General features: G+C 39.6%; 1 protein-coding gene across 9 annotated transcripts in view; it reads right to left on the reverse strand.

Moving 5' to 3' along the window:
* MCF2L (MCF.2 cell line derived transforming sequence like) overlaps positions 1-16,019 on the reverse strand; it is a 146,601-nt gene that overhangs the window by 93,078 nt on the left and 37,504 nt on the right. Inside the window, exon 1 of one of the 9 annotated variants that reach the window (XM_040089988.2) lies at positions 4,352-4,552. The exons of 7 other annotated variants lie outside the window; for them this stretch is intronic. In XM_040089988.2, coding sequence (XP_039945922.1) covers positions 4,352-4,472 — 121 coding nt within the window. In that variant the 5' untranslated portion in view covers positions 4,473-4,552. Of the gene's footprint in view, positions 1-4,351; positions 4,553-16,019 lie in introns of those variants that run through there. One more of the 9 variants, XM_058419217.1, reaches the window with a different exon arrangement.

Raw genomic sequence — 16,019 nt, forward strand, 5'->3', positions numbered from 1 at the left:
AGGAGTTATTTTAAGTTAAGCCAACTTACCCTGCGCGACAAAGTCCAGCCATGAACACCATTCTGAGAAAAAATAGTAACTCTTCATTTCTGCTACTGAAATTCCTCTCTGATTCATTATCAGAGAAGAAAAAGCTTCACTCTTCCATTCCCCTGCTCAGAACAGACTGCCCCAAGAAGGTAAGAGTTTTTGTATTACCTGAACTTTGTTCCATAAATGCAACAGGTGGCACAAGATGACTTTACAAATATATTTTCCCCCACTAATGCCATTGTTCTTGTAATTATCTCTTTAATTATAGTGTTCTCCCCTCGTGACCCCGCCCTGAATATTTACAGACTGCTGATACACCCAGTGTCTGATACAGTATATATAAGCATAAGCCCTTAGCCTATTTTTGTTCTTGTTAGGCTTTAACAAGGCAAAGCAAAAGTGTTTTTCATGCAGATATTCACAATGCTATCTGGAACTAGTCATACTGAATTGCATACAGGTACAGTTTATCACCTCTGCTATGGATTCACGCCTAACTCTTTTCTCCATCTTTCTGACTGAAAAAGTGCAAGAGCATTTCAAGCAGGACAGGTCAAAGTATCGAGCACGGAAACCCAAAATCTCAAATGAATCCCTTTTAAACACCTTTATGCAGAGGGGATGTCAAAGGCATGAATGCAGCAAACAGTAAACATAGCCTCACACACCCGGACCTATCTAGTGTGGGACTAATAGTAATCAAGGTTTTGTGGCAGACTTTAACACTGACCAGAAATGTCAGTGTTTGCACAGGCTCCAGGCAGGCTTTGGCTATACTGAAGCCTTCAGGTACTTAAATATTTCTATTTTTGTGTGTTCAGTCTGACATTTCCTGCATCTGCACATTTTGCTAGCCTGTCCATAAGCTAACTCCCTCTCCTGTTACAAGAAAGACCAACATCCAACAGTAATACTCATACAGCTTCAGGAAAATATGTACCACATCTGCATCCCCTTAGCTGACACAGATGATGAAGTACCCTTTCTCTAGACTCTTCTTCACTCTCGGTGGTGGATTATTCAGGTTATGGATTAACCAAGCTCTGTCTGACTCACTATGAAAACCTATTAGTATCAGACACCCACACTACAGCGCTGCTCACTGTACCTTTTCGCAGAATTCCTTTGGATTGGAAGGATCCTGTGACAGTCTCCTCAGCCACCCATTCATCACACTCCTAGAACTACAAGCGAAAGCAAACTGCCCTAGAGCTTCAGGCATCTTTGTCAGAAAACCAACCTGAATCCAGAGTGAAAAGATGCAGACTACAGGATGCCTCCAAAGATACTCCCCATCCATACCATGCACAGACTGAAGACAGATGTCTCTGGCATCTCCACTTGCCAGACTTGTTCTACAGCTCTCGGTTCAAGCTGACCTACTGTTCCCATTTGCTTAGAGAAAACGAGAAGAGGGAGAATCTCAAAGCAAGGTCTGTGAGCACTGTGCTGGGATGTCCATCACAAAGCCCACATCACATTAGCACCTTGGAAAATCTCCCCTGCTGATGGGAGACAGGTGTCCCCGGAGAAGACTTCTCAGAGCCACAGCCTCCCAGGGCTGAAATCCTCCACAAACCCCCACGGCTGTCCCACCTGCTTGCAGTCAGAGATGAAGAAACACACCAAAGATACAGAGGGAGGGATGGATTCAGAAAACATGGTGCTGTCTCCCAGCACTCACTGTACCAGCCTGGGCCCTGCCTGTCCAGGCAGGAGGGGCCACATGGCACCTGGTCCCAAACGTTCCAAAGAGCAAGTGTTGCCAGAGCCAGGGCTCAACCAGGGTGAGCAGATAAAGGCAACACAGCCTGCCCTGAGTAAAAGACACCTGCAGAGAAGAGCACAACGAAGATTAGGCCAAGGAGGACAGATCCAACGGTCAACAAGCTGTAAGTAAATAAAGTCTGCTTTGTTAAAATGAAAATAAAACAGATTTGATGGATTTGATGAAGTATGATGACTCTGGAAGCCAGCCCAGCTTCCCTTATTAAGGTAAATAAGGTAATGCAAAATCAATATATGAACTAGGACATTTATTGTTCAGTTAAAGGTTTCTATATTCTATATTAAATATTTTAACATGCAGGGAAAGGATGAAGTACAGCAAAGCAAACATGCTCTCAGCAATTTCCAGAGATGCTAATGAAGAGAGAACAAAGCTTTGTGAGACTTGGGACAACAGGATAGAGCAGCTCAACTTTGTCAAAAGGAGAAGGGAGGTGCATACATCATGGGATTTATAGAGTCCCATGAACATTTACTTTGGAAACACATTCTGCCAAAATTGTGACTTCACCCAGCATAGCTACAGGACAGAAACGTTCCCAGGCTGGAACACCTCTCCCCTTCCACATCTAAAACCTTGATCCACCTTCTGTGTAACATTTGTCTGCAAGTACCACTGAAAGCTGAGGTTTGCTACCAGGAAGGAGGGAAAACGTGAATCAGTCCAAAAGGCCATAAACCAGCTTCGACCAAAACAATGGAGTAATTCTTACTGGATATACAAGTTTAACATTAAAAGCCTATAATTACTTTCCTACTGTCAACATAAAATGGGTAACAGGAAGGAAAGGAAACAGAATTTTTGCATACTTGAAGACTTCAAACAGAAAAGGCTGCCACATGATCAAAAAGAGTTTTGGAATAATAATAAAGATGGGTGGGAGACAGAACAGACAGCTTCCTACAGAAACATACTATTTTCTGACTATACACACACCTCTAAATAGTGAAAGGAAGATGTAAGACATGATTGCATATCATTACAAGACTTATATTAAGGATCTTTGCCTAAAGGAAATTAGGCAAAAATTAGGAATAATATCTGTTAGAATACATTCAATATATTAAATTTGTGGTTTTCTCCTGTGAAGTCAATTGCCTATACTTTGGATTTGCTCCAATCCATTAAGGAATGGCCAGCGAGTGCTTGAAACTCATAAAAAAATAAATATCATAAAATATTTGGTAAAAGTAGTGGCTTTCAAGGCTACACTATGGACTTGATTGCAGTGTGAATGCTACCAAGGGATAGTTGAATCCTACATGAAAGTAAGACCAAAATTTGAGGAGACCTTATTTTGTTTTGCTTTACAAGGTGACATTCCATATGGTTAAAATGCTACTAAATTTTTCCTGATTTTTCTTTACTGTTATTAACAGCAATTTACATCAATACTTTTTCTAGTTTCAGCTGAATAGAATTAATTGTTAGATTTTGATAATTTACTAGTAAGCACTCCTAAAAGTACCAAATCTTGGCCTCACAAATACCCAGAACTGGTAAGTCAGGAAAGGTGAAATCTTTACATTTCAGAAGTTATATTTTAAAAGTGTATTAAAAAACCCTTATTATTTTAATTCCAAACACAATAGTTGACAAAAGACTCAGTGAGCATAGTACAAATGAAGGGGTAAGAAAATCAAATCACCAGAGAGGCATTTTTCTTTTCTGAGAGTAAATGTCAACATCAAGAAAGGGTTACTGAAAAGCCTTGAAAACTAAAAAAGGTAGTTCAGTTTACGTTGATGTAGATTTCCAAATTAATTTTAAAAGAAACAAAAAAGTCCCTTTTCTTTTTTTTAAAGATCATAATAGGTCACTGTGCATAAAATAAACCAATGAAGTTTTAATGAATTATTGAAAAATCTACTTCAGCTTATCTTCAGCTTAGCCAGCCAGGGTTAACTTATTTCAGAAAAAAAGAAAAAAACCAAAATGTAGCTTTACTAAACACAAAGATTATATAATTATCATTTGCACTAACACATACTATATGAAATGGTTTCTGAGACTAAGTGGTGGCAAGTCCTAAATTCAGTACATTACAGATGTGATCAGAGGCTCCTTGATTTTTTGAGCACAGTTTTAAGTATTTTCTTCTGCGTAAATAGGTTTACTTTTCAGGAGAGGAATACTCAAGCAATGTTCCTCTAGAATATAAAAGAAGGGCTGATGTAAAGCTTTCAAATCTATGTTAGATGCAGTCACACACTTGGAAATGCAAGAAAAAACAAGGTATAATGTTTTTCTCCAGTAGGTACTGGTGACATAGAGTAATTACTATCATGAGTAATACCTCATATTGCTAAAGATTTGTATTTTTAACTGTAACAGTTGCAGGAACCCTCTATGAGTACACTTGCAGAAAAAACCTGCTTTTCCTGCAAGAATCATCAGTTGAAAAAAATCAGTAACATAAATCCTAGGCTGCTTACTGCTCATATTCAACTCACATGCTGCTCCAGTTTAGTTGCAACATTCTGTGTACACACACATCACACTATAGGATCACGTACACATTCACCTCACCAGAGCATATTTGATGTGGATTATTTCTTGAGTGCCTTCTGCCATGAGGGATTTGGAAGAATCTTTGTAGAATCCTAAAAGGACTTTCATGTCCTTCTCTTAAAAGGCGGCGTTGAGACATGGGTGTATCTTCACCAAACTATTCAGCAAAGAAAATAAAAGAACTCCTCTTTAGAATTACTTTCTTTTAACACACTGAAAAATACTCTGATTTTCTTTTTAAATGTCAATGGAGTGTGAAATGTCTTTGTTGGAAGATCTCAAAAATTATGAAAAAAGCCTCAGATTGAAAGTCCTGGAAGAGTGTGCAGTTATTTGTATTGCATATGCTTTTCTTCAGGAACCAGTACCTAGTTCCACTACAAAGGAAAAAGAAAGTTTGGTTGCAGTTAATGCACTGAAAATACCAAGATGTTTTCTGCATGAAGCTACAACACCCTCTCAGCTCCTAGCATGCTGCATTACAGCAGACAGGACATCTTGCCACAGCTTCAGTCTCCTTTCAGTGTGATCAGTATGAATAAAGAAGTCACAGCTCCTCACACAAGCAGGTCAGACTAGCAAGTGACATCTTGAGAAAATAAAAAAAGGTGCAAAACTGTCTGTTTTTTAGTGTTTTATCCAAAATAACTACATTCAAGCTAACAGCCCTGCGCTGTTTAGGATGAAGGAAAGCCCCCACAAAACATCCAGGTTGTCAATGCACTCCAGCCGCACAGGGGGATCCAGCTCCAGTGCTCATCCCAAGCAGCTGGTACAATCACCTCCTTCTTCTCGTCCTTCTCCTTAACGTGAGGGATGTTCAGCCACTGCAAAGAAACTTGCGAGGTTTCTCCTGAAGAAAGGCAAGTTGAACGTCCTGCTTTTAACTTTACAGTCTTGCTTGTAAGTTCACGGCTCCGCACTCCAAAGCCAGAAATCTCACGCTGACACTTGCTGCATTTCCTACTTTGTCTCAAGCACCCGGTATCCTTCAGGGACAAGTGCTATGCTCATGCCAGCAAATGAAAAGAAAATACCATCGTGAATACAATGCTGTCAATTAGAAACTCCTCCTCAGTTCATCTGCCCAAAGTCAGACTCCCATCATCAATACAACTCCTCTTCCTCCCCCTGTATTTGCACAGAGGACTGAGCCCTTCAAAGGCAGAGCCCGTTTCCAGAATATGTGATCAGAGAGGTCTTATGAGAAAAACCTGGGTCTTCCTGGGAGTTAACAAACAGCTAATAGGAAGGAAGGGAGGGGAAATGAATCCCAGGCTTTCTTAAAACATATCAGGAAACCCTACACTGTCTGCTCCCCCTGTCTCTTCCAGTGCAGGAGAGAGGAAATTGATAATGCTGCTTTACTTGGCAGTCAAGATTTTCCTCTCAATTCTGTTTAACTATGTCCTGTATGGCCACAGATCTGCCAGGACCCAAATATATACCATTATGCACATCACCCTGAAAAAGCATTTTAAAATATGATGTATCATCTATTACTCTGAAAGCAAATTCAAAGAGACAAACGTTAATTAAGTCACATTGAAGTAAATATTAAATACGTTATTACAAAATATTAGTTTGCATACACTGTGTTAACAGAGGAGAGTTGTTACAGTCCTGGCTGGAAGAGGTTCAACTTTTGTCATGAAATCATGGACAAATGTGACAATCTTGAAATGTGACAACCAAGAAGAATATTTTAAAAAAAATTAAGAACAGATGAGTTTCATGCAAATATCACTTGTTTTGCAAATTCATTATATCAAGCAGATGTACCACTACTGCATACTGCAGCTGTGTTACATGTCCTGGATCAAAGGCTTTTCAAGCTTATTTAAGTACCCAGAAGTTCACAGGAAGGAAGGAGGGGAACAGCCTGGTGGAAGGAAGGAGGGGAACACCATGATACACACTGCCAGCATAATGTACACTCAGGGTTCAACCAAAAGAGGAACTGAGGTAAGACACAGCATCCATATTAGGCAAAATTCTGCATTTTCTTGTGCTGCTTGTCACTGGGGGCACAGAGCAGCGGTTCTGGCCAGATAAAGGGTAACAACAGCATCGGCAGAGACAACACTGCAACGTGTTCCTTGCTGAGATTCCCAGCAGAGGCACCAAATGTGACTGGGGATGACTGTGGCCATTTGTCAGCCAGCAGGGCTTTCCTCCTACCTGGCAGGATAGGGGCTTGTTTGGGGCTTTTGGGGCACATCGGCCTCATGACCTAAGGACCTGTTCTGACAAATCAAGTGGGATGAGGATGAAACTACACATCTTCTTTCAGCAGCCAAGCCTCACTAGAAAAGGAGGCAGAGAGGATAAGAGAAAACAGCCTCAGGCTGCACCAGAGAGGTTTAGATTGAATACTAGAAAATATTTCTTCATAAAAACATTTGGCAGGCCCTGCCTGGATCAGGCTGCTCAGGGAAGTAGTTTAGTCACCATCTCTGGAGGTATTTAAAAAGACATATATATGTGGCACTTAGGGACACGGTTTAGTTGTGGACCTGCCAGTGTTGGGTTAACAGCTGGACTTGATGATCTTCAAGGTCTTTTCCAACCTAAATGATTTTATGATTCTATGGAAAGTGACTCTTTGTCCCAGTGGTGTTTTGGGTGTGTGTGATGACACCAGCGGCACATGGTGAAAACCTCACCAGCAATTCATGTAGAGGATTATTAGAAGGAAGAAGCATGTTCTCCTTTCTTTCTTTCTTCACATATCAAATACATGCAGAAGATTGATGACTTAAACTGTAACGTTGGTAAGTACACACAATCCTACTGAAATCTAGCCATTAGCTACATCCCTGTCCGCAAACAAGCTTTTAATCTTCTTTCAAGCACTCAAATTTGTGCCTAGAAGCAAAGAAATTAATCACAACAATGGCTATGGTAGTGCACAATCAGAAGGAAACAGATGGTGTAATGCACTGTTTTACAAACAGCAGCAGCCTCTATCTCCAGGAAAATAATCTGAATATTTTCCCTTGCTGCTGGCATTGCTATAACAAAAGCTCCTATTTGAAGGACATCTCTGCTCTGTACAGCAGCATGAAATTACACCAGAGTTTACAGACAGCAATATTCTTTGAGTATTAGTTGGCAGAACCAACTAGACTGCACCTACCTCTCACATCACATAAACAGCAACATTCAGTGGGTAACGCCCCTCCAATTATCTTTAAATGACTGCAGACAGCCTGATGGAATTAACACAATTGTGGCAATGAAATAGGGCTTATTTTTCTCATGCTTCATTTCCAGGTCTGTTTCTGACCACAGGCAGAGTGTTGCACCCTGACAAGAGAAGCAGCCACGCTGACTTACAGCTGTACACTCTGATTCCTCCCTTCCCAGGGACTCACAGAATACTTTAGAACAATAACTTCAAGTTTTCTTGGGAATCATTAAATTAAGATGCCATCACTGTCTTCTCTACCAAATGTTCCTACTGTTTTTTTTGATCTTTCTGTTTGTACAGGGACCTTATCTTTACAGGACATCTCAAATGCCCGACTGTGATTTTCCCTCCACATCCTAACAATTATTTACAGGCCCTTCCTTACATCCTCACATTTGATGTGATGGTGAAAGATTCACATTAAGGAGCATGTATCCCTCCTAACTGTACAGAGCAGGAGACTCTGGCAGCAGAATCATCTAAATTTATTCCATTTTTCCACACTTTTTTGTGTCTCCTGATAAGCCACTGACGCTGGTTCTGCTATTCCTCCTGTTGTAGACCTAATTTTTCGGGAAAAGAGTACATATCGCAGACAAGAAACATGGCAGCTTTCATGCACTTCAAGATCTCACCACACACGCAGCGCACAAGGTTGCAATCTTTGTCTTCCACTCACCCACTCGTTTTCCCTGGAGTTCTGGCAGGTAGGAGAAACTCCAGCACCAGAAGTGCCTTCACATCCCCAGTAACAACCCAGAGGGCTGCAGGACTCATCTCACATGAAGAATATAAAAGACTCTGAAAATGATATGGGGAATTGCATCTACCATACACATACGCAGAGCTCAGAAATTATTGCTTCTTGGATCAGTTTCTAAAAGCAAATATAAGCTAAATGTTGCCGTGTGGATCTTCCAGCATCAGCATGCTCACTAACAGTGGAAATGAAATGAGGGGGAAGAAAAGTGAAAATGTTGTTTAGATTTTTCTCTTTAAATCATGTGTCATCAGTTATGTCCTGCATATTTATTTTGTTGAGAAAAGTCATACAAATGACAGATAAACCAGATTCATGCTACACTGTGGTACAAACTGATTATTTTGCATACATTAAAATGTAGTATACAAGTTAATCTGAAATGTAAGTTGTTTTATAGAGTTGAACACCCACACACCATAACAAGTTAGCACTGATTTTTATTATGCTTAGTCCTGAGCTTTTTTATAACCCTATGTAAGTGTTGAATTATGGCAAGCTGGTTGTGTCAATTTTTAAAATTGAAAACAACTTGTCAAAGATTAATCCGTGCCAGAGGCCAGTCACTAGGCTAAAACATTAAAGAATCAACTAGAGGCTGATTTTAAATGAAAAAGATAATGTAGCTGAGACGTTAAAGACGCAAAGCTTGATTATTTTTACATCCACAAATCCCACAGGGATCTTGTAGAGCAAAAATCGTGAAAAAACTTATCTGAATATCCAAGAAATAAATCATTATTCTAGATTCTTGAAATACAAGAAAAGACTGAATCTTTCTTTTTCAGTGTAGAGGAGATTAATATAATTGGACAAGTGTGCTTATATTTCACTTTCAGACTACTCTAGCAGAACATTCTAGCAAAAAAATCAAAAAGGGGTCCCATCGAGTATTCAGAGAATCTGTCATCTGAAAATATATTTAATAAAACACCATTGCAGCAGAAGCTGGAGTGGGAAGAAATTTCAGAAATAGGTATGAATGAAGATATATCTGGGTGAACCTAAAACCCACTGCAAACAAACTCAGTATCTCATAAAAACACAGAGCTAAATATTCTTAGTATTTTGATGTTGAGTTATTAAGGGCTGGGAGTTTAAGGAATTATTTGGTATCACAAGAAATCTAGACAGAAACCCTGAATTAAGCTACAAGAGCGAGTTACAAGAGTGAATTAGGTTAGTTGTCCAAGCTTAATCCTAACTGCATGTATCTGCTCCGAGACAAACCACGATTGTAATAAGCATCAGATGAATATAAGTAGATCAGGACTGAGATAAATGGACAGCTTGCATTCTATTTATACTTGCACATGATGCTGCTGAGCCACTTCTGCCAATCTTTCTTTACAGCAGAAAGATGTCTGAAAAAAATTAAACTAAAATAAATCCTAAACCTAATATAGAGTGTTTCATAATTTAAATGTACAGTAACAAACAAACAATAAATTGCAATATATAAGATTAGGGTTTCAATATCCTCAAAGTGTTAACACTTAACTGTCAAGATAAAAAGCTCTTAAAGCCTAACATCTGTCCCTCTAATTTAGGTAATCTTATATTGCATGTCTGAATCTCCTGAGGGTTAGCAATAAATGCAACCCATCTCCAAAAGAACAAGTTCCTTCACCATTAGCAATAGAAAATACTCTGAAATCACAGTGGATCAGAGAAATAACTAGAGGAGAATGTTTTTTATGATCTGCCACACAAGGTGAGGCTTAACATCTAACAAGACAGCACTTCCACTCTGTCCTTTAATTTGAGTCCTTTCACTTTTGAAGGCAAACAGCAATCGATTTCAAAACTTCAGACACATTCCAGGAAAGAGCAAGGAAACTGCATGTACCCTGACAAAGACCAGGAGGTCAGAACATGGGGAAAGCCTGACTAGCAACCAGCGCCAATGCAAAGCAACAGGTAAATGACATTGTGATATTGGAGCTAATTATGCAACTGCCACCACCAGTTCAATAATTAAATACTACCAGGTAAAATTACCTGGAAGGTGACAGTAACAGGCTGTGACTGAACAGATCTGTCAGAGGTATGAAGTCTATCTTTTTTTGTCAAAAGTGAAAACACGTGAAGAGGAATCTGCTCACATAGGAAGCTCCTGGAAATTATTTCAGTCCTAAGCTTGATGTGGACCCTGACTTTCACCCAACCAGAGTTCAGCACCTGAACCGTGAGCCCAATGCACGGGAGGGAGGAGACCATGGCAGGTGGGGGCCTGTAGAGAATGGATTTTCACAGCAAGTCAAGGAGAAAGAAACTGATGGGAGACCTTTGGTGCCTGCACACTGTGGAAGCTGCTGATGATAATCAGACAAAACAACTGAGAGCAAAAAGAAGTGCCTTTAAATGGTTTATCAAATACAGTTTTACTGACTATGTCCTATAAAGATACTATTGTTTTGGGCATATCAGCCATTCCTTGCATACACACGCTGAGGCACAATGGTCGTTCCCATCATGTGCCAGCTAATGATCAAACTCAGCGACTCAGCATAAGTAGCTGACTTTATACATTGAGTTACGCTAGTGAAAGCTCTGTTCAAAAATCACCTGCATCTAATATGTGCATATACATGCCTATGCAAACACATGTGAATGCACAGAAATCAATGCAGTCAACAACACCAGCTGACTGATGTTCCAGCAAACAGGTCCAAAATTGACCTCTGTGCAGAATGAGCTGAGGAAGAGAGAACCAAAATTTGACACTGGAAAAACTCTGGCTGGCATTTAGGAATCTTTGATTACGCTTAGAATAGAATTCTAGTTCAAAGCTGTATCTTTTAACAAGTACAGCAGGTACACAGTACTTTCCCACCAGGTTTAGTTCTGGCAGAAGCAAGCAGAGAAGGGGTTTGAATGCATTTACACTCTAGACAGACACTGCTGCTTTCCCCAACCGGATTTGCCGCATTTGAGATTAGCAAACAGCTCACTAATGAAATCTGCGCTTCCATTCTTTCTCAGGAGACAGAGCACCTGGGAACATGTTTCTCAAGAGGGGCTGATTTTTCTAAGGACCAAGAAAATTCAAACCCCATGATTTTCAGAAGGTCATTTCCTGCAGATGATACCTTTGACAACTATGAAATACGAAACATTGTATAGACCGCTGCTGGATCAATGCATCCAAACAGCTCCCAGCAAGGGTGAGCCCTGGCTAGAGCTTCAGATATTGTCAATAATCTAATGTGTACAGAAGGAGATCACTGCTGAGCACCTACATAAACTGAGGATGCTGTCTTGCAGTGCTGCCACAGGCCAGGAGCACCCTTCCAGCTCTCAGTCTCTGCTTCCCTAAACTTTCTTCCTCTGAAAAATTTTCTCAGTTGCCATGTGCTTTGGACCCAAGGGATTCAGTGCTTAGTTCTCACATCTTCTCTTATCAGACTTCAATTCTTCTACACTTTTCACAATCCCTTCTTAGTTTCTTCATGAATGGGCTATTAATAAAACGAGAGTTTTCAGTTGAGTGGCTGCTTTGAAATTCTTCTGCATGCACTGTTACAACCAATTACAAATGTATATGGCAGTAATCCCCTCAGCACAGAAGTAGTGCTATTAATACTTTACAAAGCTTGTATGCAGCTGTAAGTAATACCTTTATCAAAAATGCTGCACAAATCTCTAGGCAGTAAGAACTTCACACAAGTTTTCTCAGGTTACTGTTAGGATGCAGCACAGCAGGTTGTGCACTGCAGTCTTCTGAAATAGTTAAAGAGATAAATCAAGTGTTTGGAGAAGGAATGAGATTTTCGTAACATTAATGAACATTCATTAACTGAGGATTTTTATGATGCTCATGTCAGCCTCTAGCAAAATAGTACTTTTCCTGTGTACAGATAAGAATGCTTAATTGAACTGGGATGAAGGGATTTCTGGTGGGATGTTCAACAGTTTCCTAGACAGTCAAAGTTTTAGTTTGGTCTGAGTTAGTCTCATTCTGCTTATCAGCTACTCAGTTTTAATAGACATATTTTATTTACACAGTCATAATTAAAGACATGCAAGCAAATATATTTAAATACAGTGAGCGAGAGACCATGGGTCTTTATGCCATCTGGAACTGCAAAGAACTACAAGTCCATGCTTCAGATGAGTAGTGAAAAGTTCCTTGAGAATTAAGAATCAACAATTTCCTTCTGAAAACCTAAAATAAATGCTGCAGGATATGCAGTTACTGTAACTATAACCTTTAAAATTACTAAGAAAATCATTCCATCTATAGCATCCTAACAACAAACACCAACACTGAATACAGGCACAACCACATGGGCACTTTGTTTGACCTGACTCCACACTGCTGCCAAAAGGAGGATTCCTGCGCCCAGCGACTTCTTGCTTCCTTTGTGTGGGCATTTGCATTTGTGCAGCCTAACAGTGAATTATGCATGGATACATTCCAGGTAGGACAAGCAGAGCAGAGACATGTGATGTGGTCCCTGGCTGAAGAAGCCAAATATGATGGTACACAAAGGGGCATGTGGAAAGCTGCTGAAATTTTAAGTAGCTATTGATTTCCAGGTTGGGTGTATTATTTAATGAGTATTTCCCAAAATAGTACTGCAAAACGTGCTTGTGTTTGGATTCTTCAGCTGAGGTGTTCACATGATTTCATAAAATAGCACTATTTCATAAATAAAATAAAATGGCACTAATAGCATAAATAATGACTATTTATGGCTGTACACTTAAAACCCAAATAAAGGCACAATGGGTAAATACATCAGAGTTACAATTGCCAAACAAATTATTACATCAAAATGTGTTGAAAGACACTGAAGATTTTGTGAATAAAATATACGAAGTAGAAATAGGCAGTGATGAAATCATGGCTCCTCTTGACATAGTCATACAACATGGAAACACTGGGGGCAACAACATTGTTAGTATGTAAACTACTGAGGAAGAAAAAGCCAAGACATTACCAAAAAATCACAGGTTATACCTCAGCACATTCTCTGATGTGACTAAAGCCTGCAAAGGGCACAGAGTGTGGGTCCCCATAGCTGTAGAGCCATAAAACCAACAGTTAATGCCAGCTAATAGTCCCTTTCTCCCTCCCAAATTTTGGTCTCCTTTGTTACATTTGGATTCACAGATTAATTTTTTCCAGACATTCTAAATGCTGTCAGTAAAGACAGTATTGTGACAGAAGTTTTTATGTGTTCCTTTTTTATACAGAGGAAATGTTACACAGGCATGCTCTTCTGTCCATTAAGGATGTGTTTCTGAAAAGTCTTATCACTAAAAAGGTTATCTCATTGCTTCAGTCTTCATCACCAAACTGACTTCATGAACCCCAGCTTGTTTGAGGAAGATGATGATGACACTGAAGATGGAGCTATTGAGGAAGAGGGGCACAAGTGCTCCCACTAAAATACTGATACTGAGGACTTGGTCTCAGGGATGCAGCAGCCGGGATCTTTAAGGAGGGTGATCTGCTCCAGAAAGCTGGCATCTCTTCCAGGTGACAATTACTCCATCCACCATGTCATATATATTGTCCCTGTGCATTTAAACTGTATGTAATACATTTAAAATGTATTTTAGTCCCTGCACACATCCCCACAGAAATAGTGTTTTGCTTCCCAAACAACATCCAGCACTGGGCGGCTGACAGCAGTTAGCAGAGCAGAATATTCAAGAATCAGTAGTGGCATGCTAAACCCAAGGACAGGATCATGTAGGGAACTGGTCCTTTCCCTGTGCAATCCAACACCAATCAGGGACTTGGTCATAGGAGGAATCTTCGATCAGATTTGTGATGTGTAGGCCATCAGCACCAGGCACCTCTATTAGCTACGTACAGGCCTGCGTGAGATATTTTTTATCTTGTATCTGGAAAGCATCATGCAAACTGATTTTCTCCTTCAGAATGTACAGGATTCCCAGATACATCCCAGGAGTGAGAAGCAGGTAAGAAAACAAAACAAAAAAAGCACAGATACTGCAGTTCATGTTAAATATATACAACACTCAAGTATTTCAGAACTCCCCAGCTGCTCTCGAATCAAAATAAATTCAGATCAAAACCAAAGTAGTATCAGAGAAAAGGCTGTTACTGAGTGCAGAAATTTTACAGAATATAGGTTTAACTTTCGTTTATAAAGCTCTTTATTAAACCACAAATTATGCTCTGCTCTGCTTTGCAGCTACATGTCTGGACTTTGCTGCTGTTCTGGATACTAATAATATCCCACCACATTTCCCTACGTGCAATCATTTAATTCTCTTTAAACATTTAAAACAATCTGTGACAACTACTACAATATATACTGTATGAATACGGCAAAACAAAAAGACCCACAGTAAACAACCAGAAGAAACAACAGGCTACTATGAAAATTGACAGAAACAAATTATTTTAAGTTGCAAGACCTAGAAGCCTTCATAAAGTCACCATGTCTTGATCTATTAAAGAACCATTCAGAGCAAACTGCAGACTCTTCTGCTTGCCAAAATGACACTGGAGCACTTGTCCACCTTGCTGCAAAAGTTTTAACCTGCAAGAAAACTTCTAACACTGCAGAATATCACCAAAATCCACCAGCCAGCCAGGCAACAGGTCTGATGTGCCCTGTGTATGTACCCATGGACACAGGAGACTCCTGAAGGCCTCCATCCTGGATCATCTCCACTGCTGGAGGCACTCAAGACTCAACCAAGCATGTCTCTAATAAGTAGATTGGCTTTGAGCAGGTGGTTGGACTAGATGATACTCACAGAAGCCTTTTCCAATCTAAATTATTCTATAATCATCTTGTCCATTTAGCTCCCTCGCTGCTACCCAGTTGTGTTCACTGCTTTGATTCCCACAGAGGAAAGGGAACCATTTTCTGCGCTTAATCTATGTCGGTTGTTTCAATTTCCCAGTGAATTAATAATTTAGCAAAATTTTATCTTCCTCATTTCAGAGTTATGTAAAGAGGCCAAGTGGGAAAGTAAAACATTAAATTATTTACAAGCTGTACACGCATGCAGATAAATGGTGCATCATATATTTAACAGTTGTTAGAAAGTACAAAAGAAATGGGCACAACAGTCAAAGTCCTTTGTCTAAGGAGAGAAAAGTAATCTTCAAGTTTGTGTTAATTTTTTCAGGCATAAAAAAAGGGATAAAGCAAATGTATTTAAAGTAGATCCAAAGTTTGTAAAAACTTGAGGGCTATCATATTAAGCAGTTTCTGTCTGCAAATGAAGGAATGAGGCTCCATTGCCCTGCTGACAAAATTCTTCACAAAAGGCCATTAAAACCCTGTTCTGTGTTTTAGAAAGATGGCATTGAATAAATCACAAGTGTGCAGAACTGTCAAGTGTTGGCAGGTGATTAGATTATCACAGACTGGGAGAATAAACGACAAATTCAGTTGTAATGGGTGGACAGTGCTATAACACAACAAAAATATCCTAAATCCTCAAGTGTCCAAATACCAACCGTACTCAGTTTGCCCGAATAAAAGATTACAACTTCTTATTTTGGTGCTCAAGAAATAAAGAACTAATATTAAACTGCTGAATTTTTATACAACTCCAAATAACCTCTACACATGATGAAGACAAGGCCAGCAAACATAATTCCTCATAATTCAACCTTTTTTAATGCATTTACTGCCTTATACATGCAGCTGAACAACTTCCTTCAAATAAAACTTAACCAGAAATAGGTTTGAAAAATGCAAATAGTTTTGAAGTACCATGCTCTGAGTATTTTC

Source organism: Hirundo rustica, chromosome 2 (genome assembly GCF_015227805.2).
Source record: "Hirundo rustica isolate bHirRus1 chromosome 2, bHirRus1.pri.v3, whole genome shotgun sequence".
Lineage (NCBI taxonomy): Eukaryota > Metazoa > Chordata > Aves > Passeriformes > Hirundinidae > Hirundo > Hirundo rustica.